This window comes from Neovison vison, chromosome 8 (assembly GCF_020171115.1).
Source record: "Neovison vison isolate M4711 chromosome 8, ASM_NN_V1, whole genome shotgun sequence".
In the NCBI taxonomy this organism is placed as follows: domain Eukaryota; kingdom Metazoa; phylum Chordata; class Mammalia; order Carnivora; family Mustelidae; genus Neogale; species Neogale vison.
Window position 1 is genome coordinate 115,111,918 of NC_058098.1, and position 18,474 is coordinate 115,130,391.

General features: G+C 44.7%; 1 protein-coding gene across 13 annotated transcripts in view; it reads left to right on the forward strand.

Moving 5' to 3' along the window:
• Window positions 1-18,474, forward strand: part of LTBP1 (latent transforming growth factor beta binding protein 1) — a 406,971-nt gene that overhangs the window by 385,909 nt on the left and 2,588 nt on the right. For all 13 annotated transcript variants that reach the window (XM_044261743.1, XM_044261746.1, XM_044261745.1 and 10 more), the window contains one exon: window positions 14,372-14,494. In XM_044261743.1, coding sequence (XP_044117678.1) covers window positions 14,372-14,494 — 123 coding nt within the window. The remainder of the gene's footprint in view (window positions 1-14,371; window positions 14,495-18,474) is intronic.

Here is an 18,474-nt window from a genome sequence, read left to right on the forward strand (position 1 = left end):
AGGACGCTGGGACCACGACCCGAGCCGAAGGCAGCTACTCAACCAACTGAGCCACCCAGGCGCCCCAATTACTTACATATTCCTTCCTTTGTTTCATTATTTATTATACACCTGGATGCACTAGCCAACAAATTTTGGAACAGGTGTACAGTTTGCCTTTTACCTGAAGTATAATTTTAATTCTGTAAAACTAACATACTATACAGTTATCTTACTAAATTAGAAGAGTTTTTTCCTAAATGTTGTCTCATGCTAATGTGTATGTGATACCCTTATTTAATAAATTCTCTATTTGCTGCAACACCAATTTTTTTTTTAACACTTCCTGATAGCTGACCTACCCGCAATTTTTTCATACGGTTTTGCAAAAGGAAAAGACTTTGGAATCTGATTCTGAACAACTGAACTGGTCATTTCTTCCATATCCGTGTCCGGCTCTTACATATTCCCAAATATCTCTGTGTAAGAAGTTTCATAATACCCTTGGAGGTGTGAAGGAAGGCAGGGATTTGAGTCATGGACTAAACTTGAAAAAATATCATAACTGGGCAGTGGTTCCAAAGGTCCTTTCAGCAGTCATGGCTTAAAGCCTTTTCCAAGAAACATGTTTCCAAAGAATGTTAATAATAACTTTGGAACATCCTCCAACCGAGGCACAGTGAGTGGTCACTGCCTTCGGCTGTGGCAGCCCAGGGATCTCGTTCTCTTTCTGGCACTGCTTCCGTCGGCTGCCCTGGACAAGTTACTTTAGTTTCCTTTATCCAAAGTGGAGAACTCTTGTGAGGGGATATGGTAATTAATACTCTCTGAGTACAAAAGCATTGATCATTTTTGATCAGAGATCCTGAGTATGATGATTAAAGGAAGTGTAGCTGTTAATAAATCATAGTGGAGCATTGAAGTCGCCCTGGAAAGATATAAAAGGCCTCCTAAATTCTGGCTACTAAACCTGCGCACATAATGTCTGCCGTAGGTACGTCGAGCAGTAAGTGGTCCCGTTCCCGGGGACATAATCCTTGGTATCCGTGGAACTAGGCTGAATGGGATACATGCCACTGTATGGCATGGCACGTGAGCAATTTATGTTTCTTACGGAAAAGATGTATTTACTTCCTCTGTTGCAGAATAAAATTTTTAGTAGCAGATTAGGCACACACAGCTTTGTGATGTAATCATTACGTCAGCTTTCTTGCTTGTCAAAAGGCAGCGGCAACAATAGGTCGTCCGAGGGTTAAATGTGATGAATGTACGGGAGATGCTTGGATCACAGGAAATGCTCTGGAGAAGTTAGCAAATCAGATCTTGTTCCAGGAAATGAGCTGAGCTAATGCTTCTCCCCACTGCTACCTTTTAGTTGGGCTAGAAGTCTTCTTTGAAAGGAGGCAAGAATTAAAGACAATGAAAAATTGGAAGAGTGTTTGGGGACTCACAGAGTCAAAGGGCTCGGTGAATCCCAAGAGATGCTGCTCCTTTCATGCCCTTCCAGTCTATAAAGCTACGAAATGTAAGCTAAGGCAGGCTTTATGGCTGGAAAGGATCATTTAATGTTGGCTTTTAAATGAACATTCAATGTGTTCAGTGTATCCATTTTTTTTAGTAAAAAAGCAAAATAATGTTAGAACCTAGATTTTCCTAAGAATTTGCCTTGCTCCTTATAAGTCCATTATGTTTATAATAAGATCAAACTTTATTTTCTGATGAACCTTTAAATAAATCAAGGAAGAAATAAAACTTTCCTTTAGAGTGACTTCTATATCGAAATTGTGTTAATTAACTCTCTTAACACTTTGGCCTCCATTTATAAGTTTTATCTATTTGATTTTCTCTCCAGCACTTGATATATACTGGAGAGGGCAGCCCACAATCCTAATAAGCATTTTCTTCTTAAGTGCTGAAGCAGCTTTTATAAATCTAATAAATGAAACTTAAAATGACTAATTTAATTTTTAATAAGTTTAAATCCTGTTTACCAACATAATCAAGTTCTCTCAATTCTCATTCAGCACAAACCCTAATCTAAAGTCAGCTTTATTTCAGATTAAAATCTTAAAGTCTTTCTGTCTGATTCTCTCGTACATGGTTCTCTGAAACATTATAAATATACAAAATAACAAAAACCCCATTCTCAAACCTTAACAGAAGAGTATTCCTATTCTAGACTTAATGTACATCATTACTAGCAGAATTTCCACCTCAGGCCAGTTGAAGTCACTGGGTAGAAAGATTCATGGCTGTGCTTGTCCATTATTAGAGAATTAGGACCAGCGCGTAGGGTGTGTATAGTCCCGTGGGGGTCTGAGGGTTCGTGTGTGATATGCTGGGCACATTTCATTCCTTCCATGTGAGCGGGGTTTCTCATCTATTATTTTTATAATCAGTATCCTCTAGTACAGGGGCTCTGAAGAGAATAACAGGGCAGATAAAATTAGGAAAAGTTTTTCTCCGTCTGCGCATGACTCCCCGTAAGAATCAGATACCTGCTTCTCAAGGGATGTGCTTACCCTGTGGGGACATTCCCCACCACCCTGACGGCTCAGACTGATGATTAACTTCCCTTGTGCCTGTAAGGTAGGCTGGGGGGGCGGTCAAAGTTCTCCAGAAAAACTGACCCAATAAAAGAAAGAGGGATTTCTTGATTGGTTGATTCATTCATTCATTTATTATAAGGAAATCGTTCCCGTAAATATAGAAGCTGGTAAATTCAAAATCTGCAGGGTGGGCTGGCGATGTGGGACGTTTGAGGGGACCCCAGGCTTCAGGTCACAGGCCTTCAGGCAGGAAGAGCCCAAGGGAGTGGGCTGTGGGCTGTGGGCTGGAGAATTTTCTCTTACGCAGAAGAAGGTCATTCTCTGTTCTTTTCAAGGACTCAGTGACTCAGTCATTGAGGACTGAGTGAGGTCCACCCACAAGATGGAGGGCAATTTGCTTTATTTAGACCCGCCAACTTAAATGTTGATCTCATCCAAAAACACCCTCACAGAAACTCCCGAAACAATGTTTGACCAACTACATCAGGGCACCCCAGGACCCAGCCAGGTTGGCACATGAAATTAGCAGAGAGACTTTAAGATTTTAATCTGAAATAAAGCTGACTTTAGATTAGGGTTTGTGCTGAATGAGAATTGAGAGAACTTGATTATGTTGGTAAACAGGATTTAAACTTAAGAAAAAGTTAAATATTTGCATTTTGTGGGCCTTCTGCACTGCCCCCTGAAATCACACTCACGGAAGGACCTTAATTTTCAGTTCTTCCCCCTCCCCCATGCATGCTGGGGAAGGGCAGGGAGGAGGTAGAATACTTAGCGCTTAGCCAGGGCCCCACCCCACCCCCACCCCCTCGACCCCCCACCCCCCCACCCCCCCCGCTGGGCAGAGGGCAGGTCAGACTGTGAAGGAGAGAGGGGACTTGAGGGGGGGAAGGAGTCCGCAGGGATGAGTGACAGAGAAGCCTGCTACAAAGAGGAGGGTCAGTGCCTCAGAGGAAGAATACTAGAAATGAAGCTACAAAGTGCATTTATAAAAACAACCTTGCTTTGGGCAGGTGCATCAGACAAAGAGAAAGCACCAGACAAGTCAATCACATTCAGGTTAAGATCGTATGTTGTAGTCACTGTTTAAAAACATTTTTTACGAAAAAAATGAAATAAAAATATTTTTATGAAAAAAGGAAACCTGGTGTGTTTTCGGAGTAAGGACAGTTAAAAGGGGGGAAAAAAAAAAAACGAATAAACACACCAGCGACAACCCAGCCCTAATGGCAGGGAGAATGGACTCCATCTCCTGCCATAGTACTGGAGACAGCTCTCTGGAGGTGTGTCCTGGAACCATATAGTCCCCAAACCCAGTGCCCTTGGGTTTGGGAGCCAGCATGGGTCTGGAACACCAGCTGCAGACCTTGCTAAACTGCAAAGCGGAGTATTAACTCTTCTGAGAACCGGTGGAAACGATTGTCTCAAGAGCTCCCGAACAAAGAGAGAACAGTTCGGTGTGAGCAGAATTTGATGACAGGATTGCCATTTGGGGTCCTGAGCACTTCCGAAACTTCAGTTTGCACACAGCTTGGACTTTGCGGTGTTCGTTGTATTCAGTGCTTATTTTCTTAAAAGCTGTGCTGCCTTGAAGGGCTAAGAAGATATTTGGCCCCATTCTTATATAAAATACTCTGAACAGAGAGTCAATTTGATTGCGATGTCCTGTTAGAATCTTTCTCCTTTAGAGCCAAAGCAGAACAATTAAGACATACACATCGAATGAGCCATCTGCTGACGAAAAGCAACACTTCTATTTTTAATGAACAAGCATTTTCATTTTTCTCAAAAATACCATGTTTAGCAGCTCGGGCTTTCTCCCTTGAAGTGAGAGATTACAAATAGGCACTCAGTTTCTAGAAACACCTTTTCAGTGTTATTTTCTGTTCAGTGATTTGCTCCGCGTGGAAATTTTGCTTTCACATACTTTAAATACACTTTGCTGCTGTGATGATTCTTTTCCCTGCTCTGCAGTGATAAGAGGAGTTGAAATGTCCTCAGAGGAGAATGAAATGTGGTGAAGGGGGCTGTGGCAAAGCCACTGCACATAATTATTGAAAGCTGCATTTTATGTTTGAGGTTTTGAATTCAAATAACATTGTGCTTATTCTGACCTTTTCTTAATTGAACTTATGAGACAGATGTGCTTAGAACAAAGCTGCCGGCCACCCATGCCTCTGACCTCTTGGCCAGAATAGGCAATCCTGGCAGAGCAGGGCCAAGGGGAAGTTTATCCGGTCTCCCTTCAGGCAACACCCAGATTGGGCCTGTGATGTTTGGGGGAGAAAAGCATTGAGAAAGTGCTTAGAAAGCAATCACATTCTTGTCTTTGTGCTGACACAGATCTGCAAGGAGTAGAAGCTAGGGAGGGTACTGTTTTGGCTCTCTATCAGTAGCCAGTATCTTAAAAGAGAAGCAGATTTCAAAAGATCAGCTCACTGGGGAGCTTAGGACACAGCATGCCTTCCTCCTGCTTCCTTCTGAGATTCAAGTCTCAGTGGCCTGCAGAGCTGTTGTGAACGGTTGTGCTGGTTGTGCACTGCTCCACTCTAGAAGATGCCACTCACATGGTCATCTGTGAGCACCTACAGAGTGTAGCTAAAGAAATCACTGCCAGGAGCAAGAGCTACTGAGACGTTCTCTGACTCTGAATAGATTCAGAGGGGAAGGTAAAAGAGAGTCATTTCAGATTAAAGTAAATGGCAATATATAGGAAAATCATCTTTAAAAAGCTCACTTTTACTTTGTACTAAGTGAATGGATAATATTGGTTCTGTTTGGGATTACTTTAATATTCTATAAATTATCTAGAATTTGCCCTTCAAATTATAACAGATTTAACAGTGTATCTCATAACCTTGAGATTTGTATTTCAGAATATTAAACAATTTTTTTTTTAAGACTTTATTTAAGAGAGAGAGACCAAACACGCAGGGACGGGGGCCGAGGAAGGGAGAGGGAGAAGTAGGCTTCCCATTGAGCAGGGAACCTGCCAACATGATGCTCAATCAGTCCCAGGACCCTGAGATCATGACCTGAGCCAAAGGCAGACGCTTAACTGACTGAGCCACACAGGCATCCCTCAAGCTAGTTTTGAACAAATATTAATACAGGTTTCTTTGCTTCAAAACTTAAAAAAACAATGTTAAAATACTATACTTTGAAACCCAATCACCTTTACCCTTATATTTTAATAATTTGTTTTTAGTAAAAGAAAATGTTATATTTTGAGAATTTATCCTCACTTGGTCTTTGGAATATCATTAAATTTGTCTGGACCTCCATTTCCTCAGCAGAGAAGTGAATGAGAGACTAACCTTACAGGTTACTCTGACTTCTTACAGTGTATTAAATTCCATGATTGTCCATCATTCTGGAAACATCTAGGTGAGCATCGCTGAACTCAATACCGGCATCTCGTGGTGTTTACCTTCTATCACAACCACACATTTCCATGACAAGTTGTCTTCCCTGGATTCTGCAGCCTAATAGTAAAGATTTTCTATTCAGGATCATGGACTATGTAAACTAGAAAGGACTGCAGAGATCAACTAGTTTCCTCATTTTACCAGTTAAAAATAAAAAGGTTAGCTGAACTCCAGTAGTATTTTTCTTTCTCATGTCTTTTCTTTATTAAGGTGAAATTCACGTAAGAAAATTAAGCATTTGGAGTTTACTTTTTTTAAAAGTAGACTCCACACCCAGAGTAGATCTGAACATGGGGCTAGAACTCACGACCCAGAGATCAAGACCTGAGCTGACATGAAGAGTTGGACACTTAGCCGACTGAGCCACCCAGGTTCCCCATAGAATTTTCCATTTTCAAGTGAACAGTTGAGTGGCATTTAGTACATCCCCTACATTGTACAACCTCCCCCTTATTCTGAAGCATACACTTAGCTCCTATTTTAAATTCTTACTTGGTTAATGCAAAAAGAGAAGACCCAAGTGTATTCCTGATACATAATACTTACTAATTTTTGCTATTTGTTGCCTTCTCAGATTGTCACTGCAGAGTGAATTTTTTTTTAAGATTAGTAATTTGACAGACAGAGATCACAAGTAGGCAGAGAGGCAGGCAGAGAAAGCGGGGGAAGCAGGCTCCCTGCTGAGCAGAGAGTCTGATGTGGGGCTCAATCCCAGGATCCTGGGATCATGACCTGAGCTGAAGGCAGAGGCTTTAACCCACTGAGCCACACAGGCACCCCTGCAGAGTGATATTTAAAGAGTAGGAAAGAAGAAAATAAAATGGTGTAGGTGTCTTACAGTTGAAAATATGAGGGGGGGCACCTGGGTGGCTCAGTGGGTTAAAGCCTCTGCCTTCAGCTCAGGTCATGATCCCAGGGTCCTGGGATCGAGCCCCGCGTTGGGCTCTCTGCTCAGCGGGCAGCCTGTTTCCTTTACTCTCTCTCTCTGCCTGCCTCTCTGCCTGCTTGTGATCTCTGTCAAATAAATAATTTAAAAGAAAAAAAAAAGAAAATATGAGGTAAATCAGTTGAGAAAACGAACATGTTGAACTGTCCTCTTGTTTGCCTGTTTATTATACTGTTCGGTCTTCTCCTATCAAACATTAGAGGTTACCTCATTCCCGTGTCCCCTGTGATTGCCTGAATGTAAGACTTGAATGCTCTATTTCCAAAGCCCTGGGTATTTAGAAATGGGGAAAACTCTTCATGCTGTCCTTAATAAGAAATTCACAAGAGATCAATCATTATTTCAGGGTTTTCGTATGTGGCATGATTTAATACCATTACAAGTGTATAAATTTTGGATCCAGGTTTTAGAAAGCAGAGGGAGCCTCCACTTTTTGGCATTCGTACCCAACTAATCTGTCTCTCCGGGAGAGTCCGGCTAAATAAACAGCAATCTGTTGGAAACGCAAAGAGTGACTGAACTTGGAAGGGCAGCGTTAGGTGACTGCTGGGGTGGGGGAGCCCGGCTGGTCTGTGGTCCATGAGTTTCCTTAGAGCATTAACATTTACGGGAGTCCCGCAGAACATAAACCCTGCCAAGACTTTAGACTTCATTACCTCCCTGTCCTCGACAAGTACAGCTTAATTGAACATTAAGCAATTTGATCTCTTTCACCTAATAAATCGAGCACGTTCAATAAACATAAATCCTGCTAATGACAGAGCTGACCCTGGTGGGGCTGAGCTCATCAGCGTTCCTGGTTATTACTCTCCCTGGAATTTCAGTCGCAAATGCTTATTGCCGAACTACGTACTTACCTGGGGCTTACCATCTAGGGAGCGCACTGAATAATTTTCTTTGCGGGGTTTCAGAAAGTCAGCTGCGGAAGAGAACCTGGTTTTGCAGATGGACCATTTTCTATTTGAATCTCTCACCTAAACTAGGACAAGTGACGGGATAAATCAGAAACAAAAGGAATTAACTGCGATAGTTTCCTAGGGTGTTCTGAGATGGAAGTGAAAAATGTGGGCAAAAGCTCACAGCAGCTGACGTAGGGGAACTTAATTATCCCTGAGAGTTCACAGTCCTTTTTCTTCGAAGTTCCTAAAGAAGGGATCTAGAGTAGCCAGTGTTTACATGGTACTTTTTTTGTTTCTCTTAAGCTTGCTTTTTTTTTTTTAAGATTTTATTTATTTATTTGACAGAGAGATCACAAGTAGGCAGAGAGAGAGGAGGAAGCAGGCTCCCTGCTGAGCAGAGAGCCCGATGAAGGACTTGATTTTAGGACCCTGGGATCATGACCTGAGCCAAAGGCAGACACCTCACAACTGAGCCACCCAGGCTCCCCTCTCTTAAGCTTTCTTATCCATTAACATATGCCTGTGATTCTGAGTTACCTTCTTCCTCCCCTTCACCTCGCTGGCCTTTGCCCTACTACACTTGCTCACTTTCAAGGTGAACCTTCCTGGCTGGCTGCCGTCATCACCTTCTCTGTGGTCCCGATCAACTGTTGCACATGTCACTGTGTATGCACCCTTGTTCACAGCATCGTTGTGACCTTCCTCTCTCCCATATCCCACCCTGACCATAATAACTCTCCGTGTCTGGCGGAATGAGTGAACGAGAGTCACAGAATGAGACAGTGACTTGCCTTTGAGAGTGCAAGGGCAGGTACCCTAATCCTGTTGAGCAGATGAAGCTCAAAAAAATGGGTCCAGTCCGAGGAATTAGAAAGCAGAAAAGCAGCACTAGGACCCAAGACCTGTGACTCCGGGTCCTTTTCCTTGTTAGTATAACCCTGCTTTCTCTCACAGCTCAGCAGGTTTTAATATCCGGGAAACGGGGTTACAGCCTCTTCCCCAGGCTCTGTGGGTCAGAGTTTTTTCTGAGCAGAATCTAAGTAGAGACCCACACACCCACCCCAAACAGGTGTCCAGCTCCTCAGGATGTGACATGGCCGGTGGAATGCTCACACAGTCCTCTGTCGTCGGTGCTGGCTGGCATTTTCTGTCATTGGCGACTGTGTTTCTAACCTCAGAGCTTTTGCTGATTTCAGTCACAAATGCCTGTTTATACTGCCGGCTCGGCCTGCGCGGGCGGAAATGCTCATTCCATTCTCCCTGTCCTCTCCCTTCGTGTCCTGCTTGTGCGTCTGTGTTTTCCAAACACCGTCATCGATCGGTGATACGTGTGGAAGACTCTGAGAAAAACACCCACTCTAGAAATTGGAGCAGAATATGACCGGTTCTTACTGTAGGAGAATCGGTCCTTGGTCCTCCTCTATTTGAAAATAACGCCCTTCAAACTTCAGAGCCCTGAATTTTTAGCCTCGGTGTGTAGACCGTGAAACACAGCCTCGTCCTCATTTCTCAAAGCAGCTGGCTTTAATCTGTCTCGACTAAGCCTTCACCTCCCGGTCTCCTCACATGCCATAGGGGCATCGTGGCGTGGGACCGTCCAGACCAGCCCTGCAGATGGGCCTGTCATCAGGAGAGGAGATTTCCTGCCAGGATAGAGTAAAGTGCTTCTCAGGGCCGCTGACAGCAGAGGCCCCAGACCCAGTGGCTCCAGGGGGTAATTTCTAAACTTTTTTCTTTTTTTCTTTTTCTCTTTTTTTTCCAATTTAAAATCAAAGCCACACCATCTGTCATAGGAATCTTCCATGCCAGGGAAAGGAGTGTGATCGATGGCCTGGATCTTGTTTAGACCAGGTTGTGACGGTGTCCCATGCTGTCCCATGTGTGTCTTTCATAGCTTTGAGCAAGACCTTCTCATTTGTCCTTGGGGTGAAGAATGCACGGCAGGGGGGTGGCTTTGAGGTGTGAATATTTCCATTTTCTGTTCATTTCACATTCGTATCGTAGATCCCAGATGAACACATTGTATGGTGGCTCAGAAATGGTATTTGCCTCAAGTATTAGCTTTGCTAAGCCAGACTTGTCTCTGTATCCATCCCCAGGCAACGGGGCACGTAATCATCATTGATGTGTTTAAGTAAAAGGTGTTTTAGAGAAGGCACAGTATGTGTTCATCCCCACACGCTGAGCTGGGTGAAGTGGAGAGCTGAGGGAGTCTCGTGTGCTCTCCTGGGAAGTTGTAGAAATAGTTCAGGGATCTGCTTTTCCTGGGTTCCGTACCCTCCGCCCACCACAGTTCACTGTGTCTCCAAGCTGGAGTGTAGCCATGTCCCAGCCCTCGGGATAACCAAGGCCATGCACCTCCAAGCCAGAAGGGGTTCTGGTTGTGGCTTCGGGGTGCTCAGAGGCCCAACAGGTGCTAGAAATGATGCCCATGCCCAGTTCCTGAAGGGGATGCCTTGCTGAAGTCTCAGAAAAGTCTGTGACTCTCCAGTCGCTCCCCTGAAGAGGATAAGTCTGTGTACTCAGGACCTCGCTAAAGGATTCAGGCATATAATGAGAGTTGCTGAATGTCAGTCCCCTTCTCTGAGGTCCGTTAATCTTGTATTTCTGCTCTCACTGCCTGAACAGGTAATTCAGTGTGTCAAGGCAGCAAATCATTCTGTCCCCTGTTGTTTGAGATCAGGTCCATGAAGACATCTTCCTGTGTTGACTGAGCAAGAGTTTCCCTCCATGTATTTAAAAATTCCAAATAAGGGGCGCCTGGGTGGTTCAGTGGGTTAAAGCCTCTGCCTTCGGCTCAGGTCATGATCCCAGGGTCCTGGGATCGAGCCCCGCGTTGGGCTCTCTGGTCAGCAGGGAGCCTGCTTCCCTCTCTCTCTGTCTCTGCCTGCCTCTCTGCCTACTTGTGGCCTCTGTCTGTCAAATAAATAAATCTTAAAAAAAAAAATTCCAAATAATTTTGAAAGAATATTTAAAAACATCTAGAGCGCGCTTTATTGCTCTTTATTCTGCTATGTACTTTTTTTTTTAAGATTTTATTTATTTATTTGGCAGAGAGAGAGAGAGAGAGAGAGAGAGAAGCAGGCTCCCTGCTGAGCAGAGAGCCCGATGCAGGGCTTGATCCCAAGACCCTGAGATCATGATCTAGGCGGAAGGCAGAGGCTTAACCCACTGAGCCACCCAGGGGCCCCTGCTATGTACTTCTTTGCCCGCTGACGACTGCCTTTACCTTTTGCTGACACTGAAACTTGTTCTTTTACTATCTTTGAAAATCCTTCTTTATTTGCACTTAGCGATTCTTACCTCTGAGATAAATTGGAACCCCCATTTCCTTGGTGATTCAAAATTCAGGATCGTTCCGTAATGCTATCTCATTTTCATACATCAGTAACCCAGAGGTAGACAGATGAGAATTGTTACCCCCGTGTGACAGATCTGGAAACTGAGCCCTGCCCGGAATTGCTAAACTGGAAAGTAAGTGGTGCAGTCAGGTTTTGAGCCCCAGCTTCTGGCTCCAGAAGAGCCCATGTTCCTCCCATCACCCCGATGCTTACTTCACCCTTGACCCTGGCCGAGAACGAGAGCAGATGGGAAGGGCGGCACAAATGGATTACGGTAGACCCGTCCGTGCTTCCAGAAAAATAATTCAAAGTGCATGTCCTGGTGATGATGGGAACATAGCACATCTCAGATACGAAAGAGCGTATGTTTCATGCAGAAATCGTGTTCCGATAACTGACCAAGACTGTTTTGAAATGTGGAATGTTTAATGTGTGAGAGAAAGTAAATCAGCAAAGGACAGTAAGTTCTAGAATCCCAAATATGAGGAAGAAAGGGCGGGGAAAGAAGATTCGGTGCATCCCTGAGGTCCCCCCAATCCTCCCCTTTACCAGCCCGGGTCCAGTTAGAAGCCCACCTTAGGAACCGCGTGGTAGTGCCCAAACACAGCGTACAGCTTGCTTTCTTGACGCCTTCGGGCAAGCTCTTTCAAATAAATCCCAAATACCTTTTCTGGCAAAGTAGATCCTACTTGTCATCTTCATTTCGGGTCAGGTACCCCCTTTCCCAGGCAGCTGTACCTCCCCTTCATACTTCCCTGCGGGCCCTTTTCTTCTGCAGTGCCGGCTGGTGAGGTCTGGGAGGGGAGGGACCCGCATATTCCGTGGAGGAGGAAGCATGATCTAGGGAAAGACCCAGGCCTAAGGGCTAGGCAGCCCTGAAGGACCCAATGTCCTTCAACAGCTCGGGACCCTCAAGGCTCAGCAGGGCCTCCCCACCTGGCAGATGTCTGCTAGGACTGTGCTCAGCCACCTCCGGATTCAGTTTTACAAAATAAGAACATGAATTTATTTTTAATACCTGCTCTTGATCCACAAGCTTTGCTTGGGTGTAAGATACTGAACCCTCTCCCTTTCAGATATACCACAAACCTACAGAAAATGTCAGGAAAGAAAATGACCTCAGCTCTGGGAACCTGTAAACACTCCGGCAGTCTTGCTCTCATGAGGAAATCCTTAATTCTTTTTCGAACTTGAAGCGGAGCCGACAACCATTTGAGTTCTCTTTGTGGATTTGGGGGCAGGGGGAGTTGAGGGTTTTTTTTTCCAGGTTTAGCTGTTTCCTTAATGAAATTAATATTTCTTCTGAAATGGTTTCGTTCAAAGGTGTTGGCGTATCTGGGGTCCGTATGCTGTTCCTGGAATGCTTTCATACAGGGAAATTTTGAGGAAGGGGCAAACCATAATCCTACCAGTCCAGGGTCTTTTCTGGCCTTATGTTTCCTTTGTGCAGTTCGGGGAGAGAATTGTATGCACACGGACACACACATCTTTGCCTCCTTCAAGTGGGGACAGAGGGTGAAAGAAAGCCCGAGAATTCACACTATTGCCCTAGTACATTTCTTTTTCTTTTCTTTTTTTTAGGATGTTATTTATTTATTTGTCAGAGAGAGAGAGCGCACAAGCAGGGGGAACAGCAGGCAGAGGGGGAAGCAGGCTCCCTGCTGAGCAAGGAGCCCAGTGTGGGGCTCGATCCCAGCATCCTGGGATCATGACCTGAGCCAAAGGCAAATGCTTAACCCACTGAGCCATCCAGGCATTTCTGTCCTAGTGCATTTCTTCAGTTTTGTACGTCACAGGAGGAAACAGAAGAGAGGAAAATTACCCCCAATTTGCGGTCCGGGCAAGTGTGGCTTTTGCTTTGTGTGACTGTCCTGAGTGTGTCCATCCGGTTCTGGGGCCTCCGGACAGAGCTCCCCAGTTCTGGCAGAGCCTCTGAAGTCTGAGGAGCCCCAGGATTTTCACCATCCTAGATAAATCCTTGGGCAGTATATTTCGGTGCAACGTGTGTCCAGACCGTGAAGCGCCCCCTTCTAAAGCTCTCTTCTCTAGACCTTGCCACAACTCTGCTCCAAAACTCAAGCAAGAGCCGAGGACCGTGAAATGCCTTGCATGCTCAGTAACGCCGGAACATCTGGAAAACCAAGATCCCGTGCGCCAGCTGGGTCCTGTGAGGGAACTACTGGAGAGTCTGGAACGTGGCCTTGGGGCTGGCCCAGCTTAGAGTAGGAATATGGCCTGTGGAAAGCGGTAACTGTAGAAGGATCTGTGTGGGGTGTGGAAGAGGTAAAGGCAAGGGTTTCAGAGGCGCTGAGACCGTAAAGCAGAGGTGATGATGGTGTCTCTTCGTAGGCCGGTGCGAGCGTTTCTGTGCCTTAATGTGTGGTAGGTGCTTAGAACGGTGCCTGGCACAGAGCCAGCGTCCTAGACTCTGAGCTACTCTTATTGCTACCGCTGTTACTACACTAGGACGGTCGCCCTCACCGCTACGGTAATACTTTGTTCATCTAGACCCAGCCTGGAGCAGAGAATTAGAATAGTCACAATACATGGGGCGCCTGGGTGGCTCAGTGGGTTAAGCCTCTGCCTTTGGCTCTGTCATGATCTCAAGGTCCTGGGATCGAGCCCCACATCGGGCTCTGGTCAGCTCAGCGGGGAGCCTGCTCCCCCCTCTCTCTCTGCCTGCTGCTCTGCCTGCTTGTGATCTCTCTCTCTCTCCCTCTGTCCAGTAAATACAAAAGATCTTTAAAAAAAAAGAAAAAGAATAGTCACAATACAGGCATCGTTGCCAGGTGGTGTTATTTTGGGATCACCAGAGATCCAACTTTTCTGTCACTTCCGAATGAAAACGAATGTCCCTGTCGGTAAGAACAACTGTACCTTCACGGTGATAACACCTGACAGTTGCAGATAAAGTCTTTCCTCCTGCTGTCCTCTGAGCACTGGCTCCTGTCACGGTTCCTTACTCTCCTGGAACTCGGCCTACCACCGGCTCAGCCGCTGCGTTTGGTCTTCCAGGTAGGAGCTGAGTGACGCCCTCCAGCAGGTCATTGTGTGCGGGGCGACTACAGCTCCCCTGAAGAGTATGGAGACAGCTCTGGACCCAGTGGTGCCCGTGCAGGGGTGGGGAGGAGGAGGCTGGCCAGTACCTGGTGCTCTGAGCTGTGAGGGGTGTCCCCCGGTGCTGGCAAACGGCCATGACGTCTCACACGGCTTGTCATTTCCTTCTCAGACGACTATGCCCAGCTGTGTAACATCCCCGTCACGGGACGCCGGCGCCCATATGGACGGGATGCCTTGGTGGACTTCAGCGAACAGTACGCTCCAGAAGCCGATCCCTACTTCATTCAGGACCGTAAGCCAAACTTTTCAGTTCTGTTGAAGCTCAGCTGTGGTTAAAAGTTACCCAATGATTCTCAGAAGGGAGCCCCTGGGGATCTGTCAGACACGTAAGCTTCGGGGCCCCACTCTAGACCTGCTGAATGGGACGCTGGGGTGAGACCCCGCGGTGTTACCCGTCCTCTGCGTGAGCCTTATGCATGCTCGAGTTTGGGAGATATCGGATCAAATTATTGGCATGCTGGTGGGATACTGATAGGTCCACTTTTTTTAAAGTTAAAAAAAAAAAAAAAGATCTCATATCCATAACAAAATCATTTCTTTATCCATTCCATGATGGTCTAACATAAGGGGCAGGGTTTCTTGAAAGCCTGGGTATAACTGCCATCTTTTTCCCACACAAGGAAATGGCATGTCAACTGTGCCAAAATACAGGTATTTTAGAGTGGGAGGTCAAAAAAATTGTGCTTCTGGTCAGAAATTGTGAGAATCAACTCAGGGGGGATTTATTAAGTAAGGAATGATGCATGCTGGCTTCTCCAAGATTTGTGTGCAGAGTTTTTTCCGTGGAAGGTGGAGTGTGCCTCTGGGATCCCTGATCCCATTTAGGAAAAAAAAAATGTCTGACAGTTAACAGGAGTGTCCTGGATAAGGAAGCCACTCAAGCTAAAGGTTTCTCTGGGGGAAGCCACAGCTTTTCAAATTCCAAATGCAGTATTGGTAAAGAATAGGTTTCCTCACTTCAAGAATGGGAATGGGGAAGTGTGGATCCTAGCTGCCTCATCCACATCTCCCAGAGGGGCCCTCCTTGCAGTGGGGAAAGCGACACCAGATTTTCCAGGCAGGGAAATCCCTGCAGACCGGGGAGTTGGAGTTAGGACTTTGGAGACACTGCTGAATTGCAGACACAGTGAAGCCTTTTCTTTCTTTGGACCCTGTTACCTGTGAACAAAGCACACTGGCCATGACCTGATTCCCGAGGAGCAACCCAAGCTCTGTGGCTACATTTCGAGCAACTTCAGTTCTGAGTCAGAGTATTTCCTTTGTTCCCTCCCCTTCTCTTTCCTTCCTCTGCCTTCCTTTGTTTTTTGTGTTTTTTTAAGGGAGGTGTTGATGGAAATATATATTGATCATTCACCAGAATTAACAGTGCTTTATGAAAACAGCCTTGTATATGTCCTGCCAAGTTGATTAACACAGCCCTGTGTAACCCTCACCCAGGTGTAGAACATTACAAGCATCCAAAAGGCCCCCTGAAGCCCTTTCCCAGCCAGGCCCCCCTGCCCCAAGCATAACCAGTCTCCCAACTTCTAATACCTCTGATTTTTACTTTTAATCAACAACATACAACCCTGCACTACTTCATGAAATGTGTCTAAAGACACCGACAGGTGTAAGACTGTGCACTTACAATTTCTGCACTTACCTATGACTATGTTACAGGTCAATGGGCATCTACCTTTAAAAAATAAAAAGGGAGAAGAAATATTAAGGTTGAAAGAAAGCCCAGCTGGCCTGCGCCATAAATCCCAAGTAACAGGTTAAGTCTTTAAGCAGCTATGTATGCCACAGTCATGTGGCTCCTGTGTGCACTTCTGTCACATTAGGTAGAGTCCAGATTCCAGGAATCTTCGTGTTGAAATGTTCTGACTTGTGCACTTTGTTTCTTTCTTTTTTTAATGCTGATGTTGCTTTAAAACTCTTTTCTAATCCACTACAAATGTTAAGAAATAAGCATGTTGGCGTCACCTCAGTTTCCTATTTAGCAACATAGGAAGCTGAGATGCAATTCTTAGACCTTGACCTTTGACTGTGTCAATGGCCTTTAAACTTACAACAGGTTATGAGAAATAGCTCCTCCTTCCCAGACCAGGAGCAAGGACTTTCTTTCTGGCCCTGCTGATGAAATGATTGTATTGGGTACAGAGTAACGCAGAGGGAAGGCTGAGGTTTCTTATCTCCTGACTTCTGGTTATTTAAGAAAGTTGAACTGATAGCTTGGGGGTAGCTTTGGTTAAGGCAGTACTCTATAAAAGTAGAATCTCCTAGAGCAGAAATCAGTTTTTTCTTATAAAGGACTAGAGAGTAAAAATTTCAGACTTTGCAGGCCTGCAAAAGGCTCTGCAAGTCTGCCCAGCCCTGCTCGGATGTTGCAAAAGCAACCATAGACAACACGTCAGCCAATGGGGACAACTGTATTTCAGTACAACGGTATTTACAAAAGTAGGCAGCCAGCCATATTTGGAGCAGGGGTTGTACTTTGCAGACTCCTGTAGAAGTATTTTCGGGAGTCTGCTTGATGTGTGTGTTTAGGAGTTTTCAAAATTTAATTCCATGTTTTAATTTCTGTAATAATAAAAAATTTTAGTATTTATAAAGTCAAAATGATTTTGCCGTAGTACCTAGAATTTGAAAATATTTTCATAAATTAAGACTTTATTTGCTAAAGTATTTTTCAAACTGGCTTTCGGGCCCTAAAGACAAAATCTGGATGGCCTTTCACTTTTCTTTTTCTCCTCTTCAAAATTTTTAAAAGGGCCTGTCATAGATGTGTTAATTTTTTTTTTTTTTTAATTCATTTGCCAGAGAGAGAGAGAGAGAGAACAAGCAGGGGGAACAACAGGCAGAGTGAGAGGGAGAAGCAGGCTCCCTCCTCAGGGAGCCCAGTGCGGGACTCAGTCCCAGACCTCCAGGATCATGTCCTGAGCCAAAGACAGACACTTAACGAACTGAACCACACAGGCATCCCTGGGTGTGTTTTGTTGTTGTTGTTTTAATTTTAAAATCACTTGAGTTACACCTTACAGCCCCGCATAAGCAGTGATGTTTTGCTGCCCCCTGCAGTTACACTGGAGAATTACTTCAGAGGCCAGATGGAGAGTTATAGCCGTATTTTGAATTTTTTTTTTTTTCTTTAAAGCGGACACATGATGAGGTTCAGAAGTGGGGTAGGGGGTGGGGGGAACGGAGAGCCTACATCAACAGTGTGTCTATGTCACCATGGACTTATATTTACAACTTTTCTCTCTAGAAAGAGAGCTGAACACTCGTGATGCCTGTTAAATCTGTTTTTATATTACTAAACGCTAGCTCTAAATCAGTTTAAAGATATCTGAACTATAAAAAGAGCCAGACAAGGACTTCTTTGTTTCCCTTAAAAAAAAGATTTTTGGCTTTCTAAACACAAGTATGATGTACTTTTCTCATTTATCAGAATGTTTCGAGTCCCTTTTACTGTCTTTATCCTTTGATCTCCTGAGAGCCCTTTTGTAAGGCTCATTCCAACGCTAGAGCAAACAAACAGACTTTATGGGGCAAGGCCAGCCTGGCTTTTCACTGCTTTCTGGGGAACTCCAAGTGAAAAACCACAGCCTAAAATTCTCTACAGATCTTCTGAGCAAATGTCTGTTGCCCTGTGATAGTGACTTCCATTGGTTCCATCCTGAAAGATGTTTGGCCATTTGCCCTACTGAGAACTCAGGAAATTTGGAATTTTATTTATTTATTTATTAAGATTTTATTTATTTATTCAACAGACAGAGATCACAACTAGGCAGAGAGGCAGGCAGAGAGAGGGGAAAGCAAGCTCCCTGCCGAGCAGAGAGCCCAATGCGGGGCTCGATCCCAGGACCCTGAGATCATGATCTGAGATCATGACCCGACTTAACCCACTGAGCCACCCAGAAATTTGGAATTTTAGATAAACACTTCTGTTAAGTAAGGGCAAGACCAAAATCCATACTTATCATTTTTTGTGATTTTAATATACACTATCAGAATTCAAGATGTGGGGCTACTCATGGCCAATATATACAGAGTTTTTAATATCGTGTGCTTAATGTTTTATATAGGTATATTCAACATAAAATTTTACTGCTAACTTGAAGGCATTTGAAACAGGTGTCTGAAACATGTATATATGGTGAACCATAACCTTGATAATTATATAGTTTAAAAGATGGTATAAGAGGCTGTGATTTATTTATTTGAGATTTA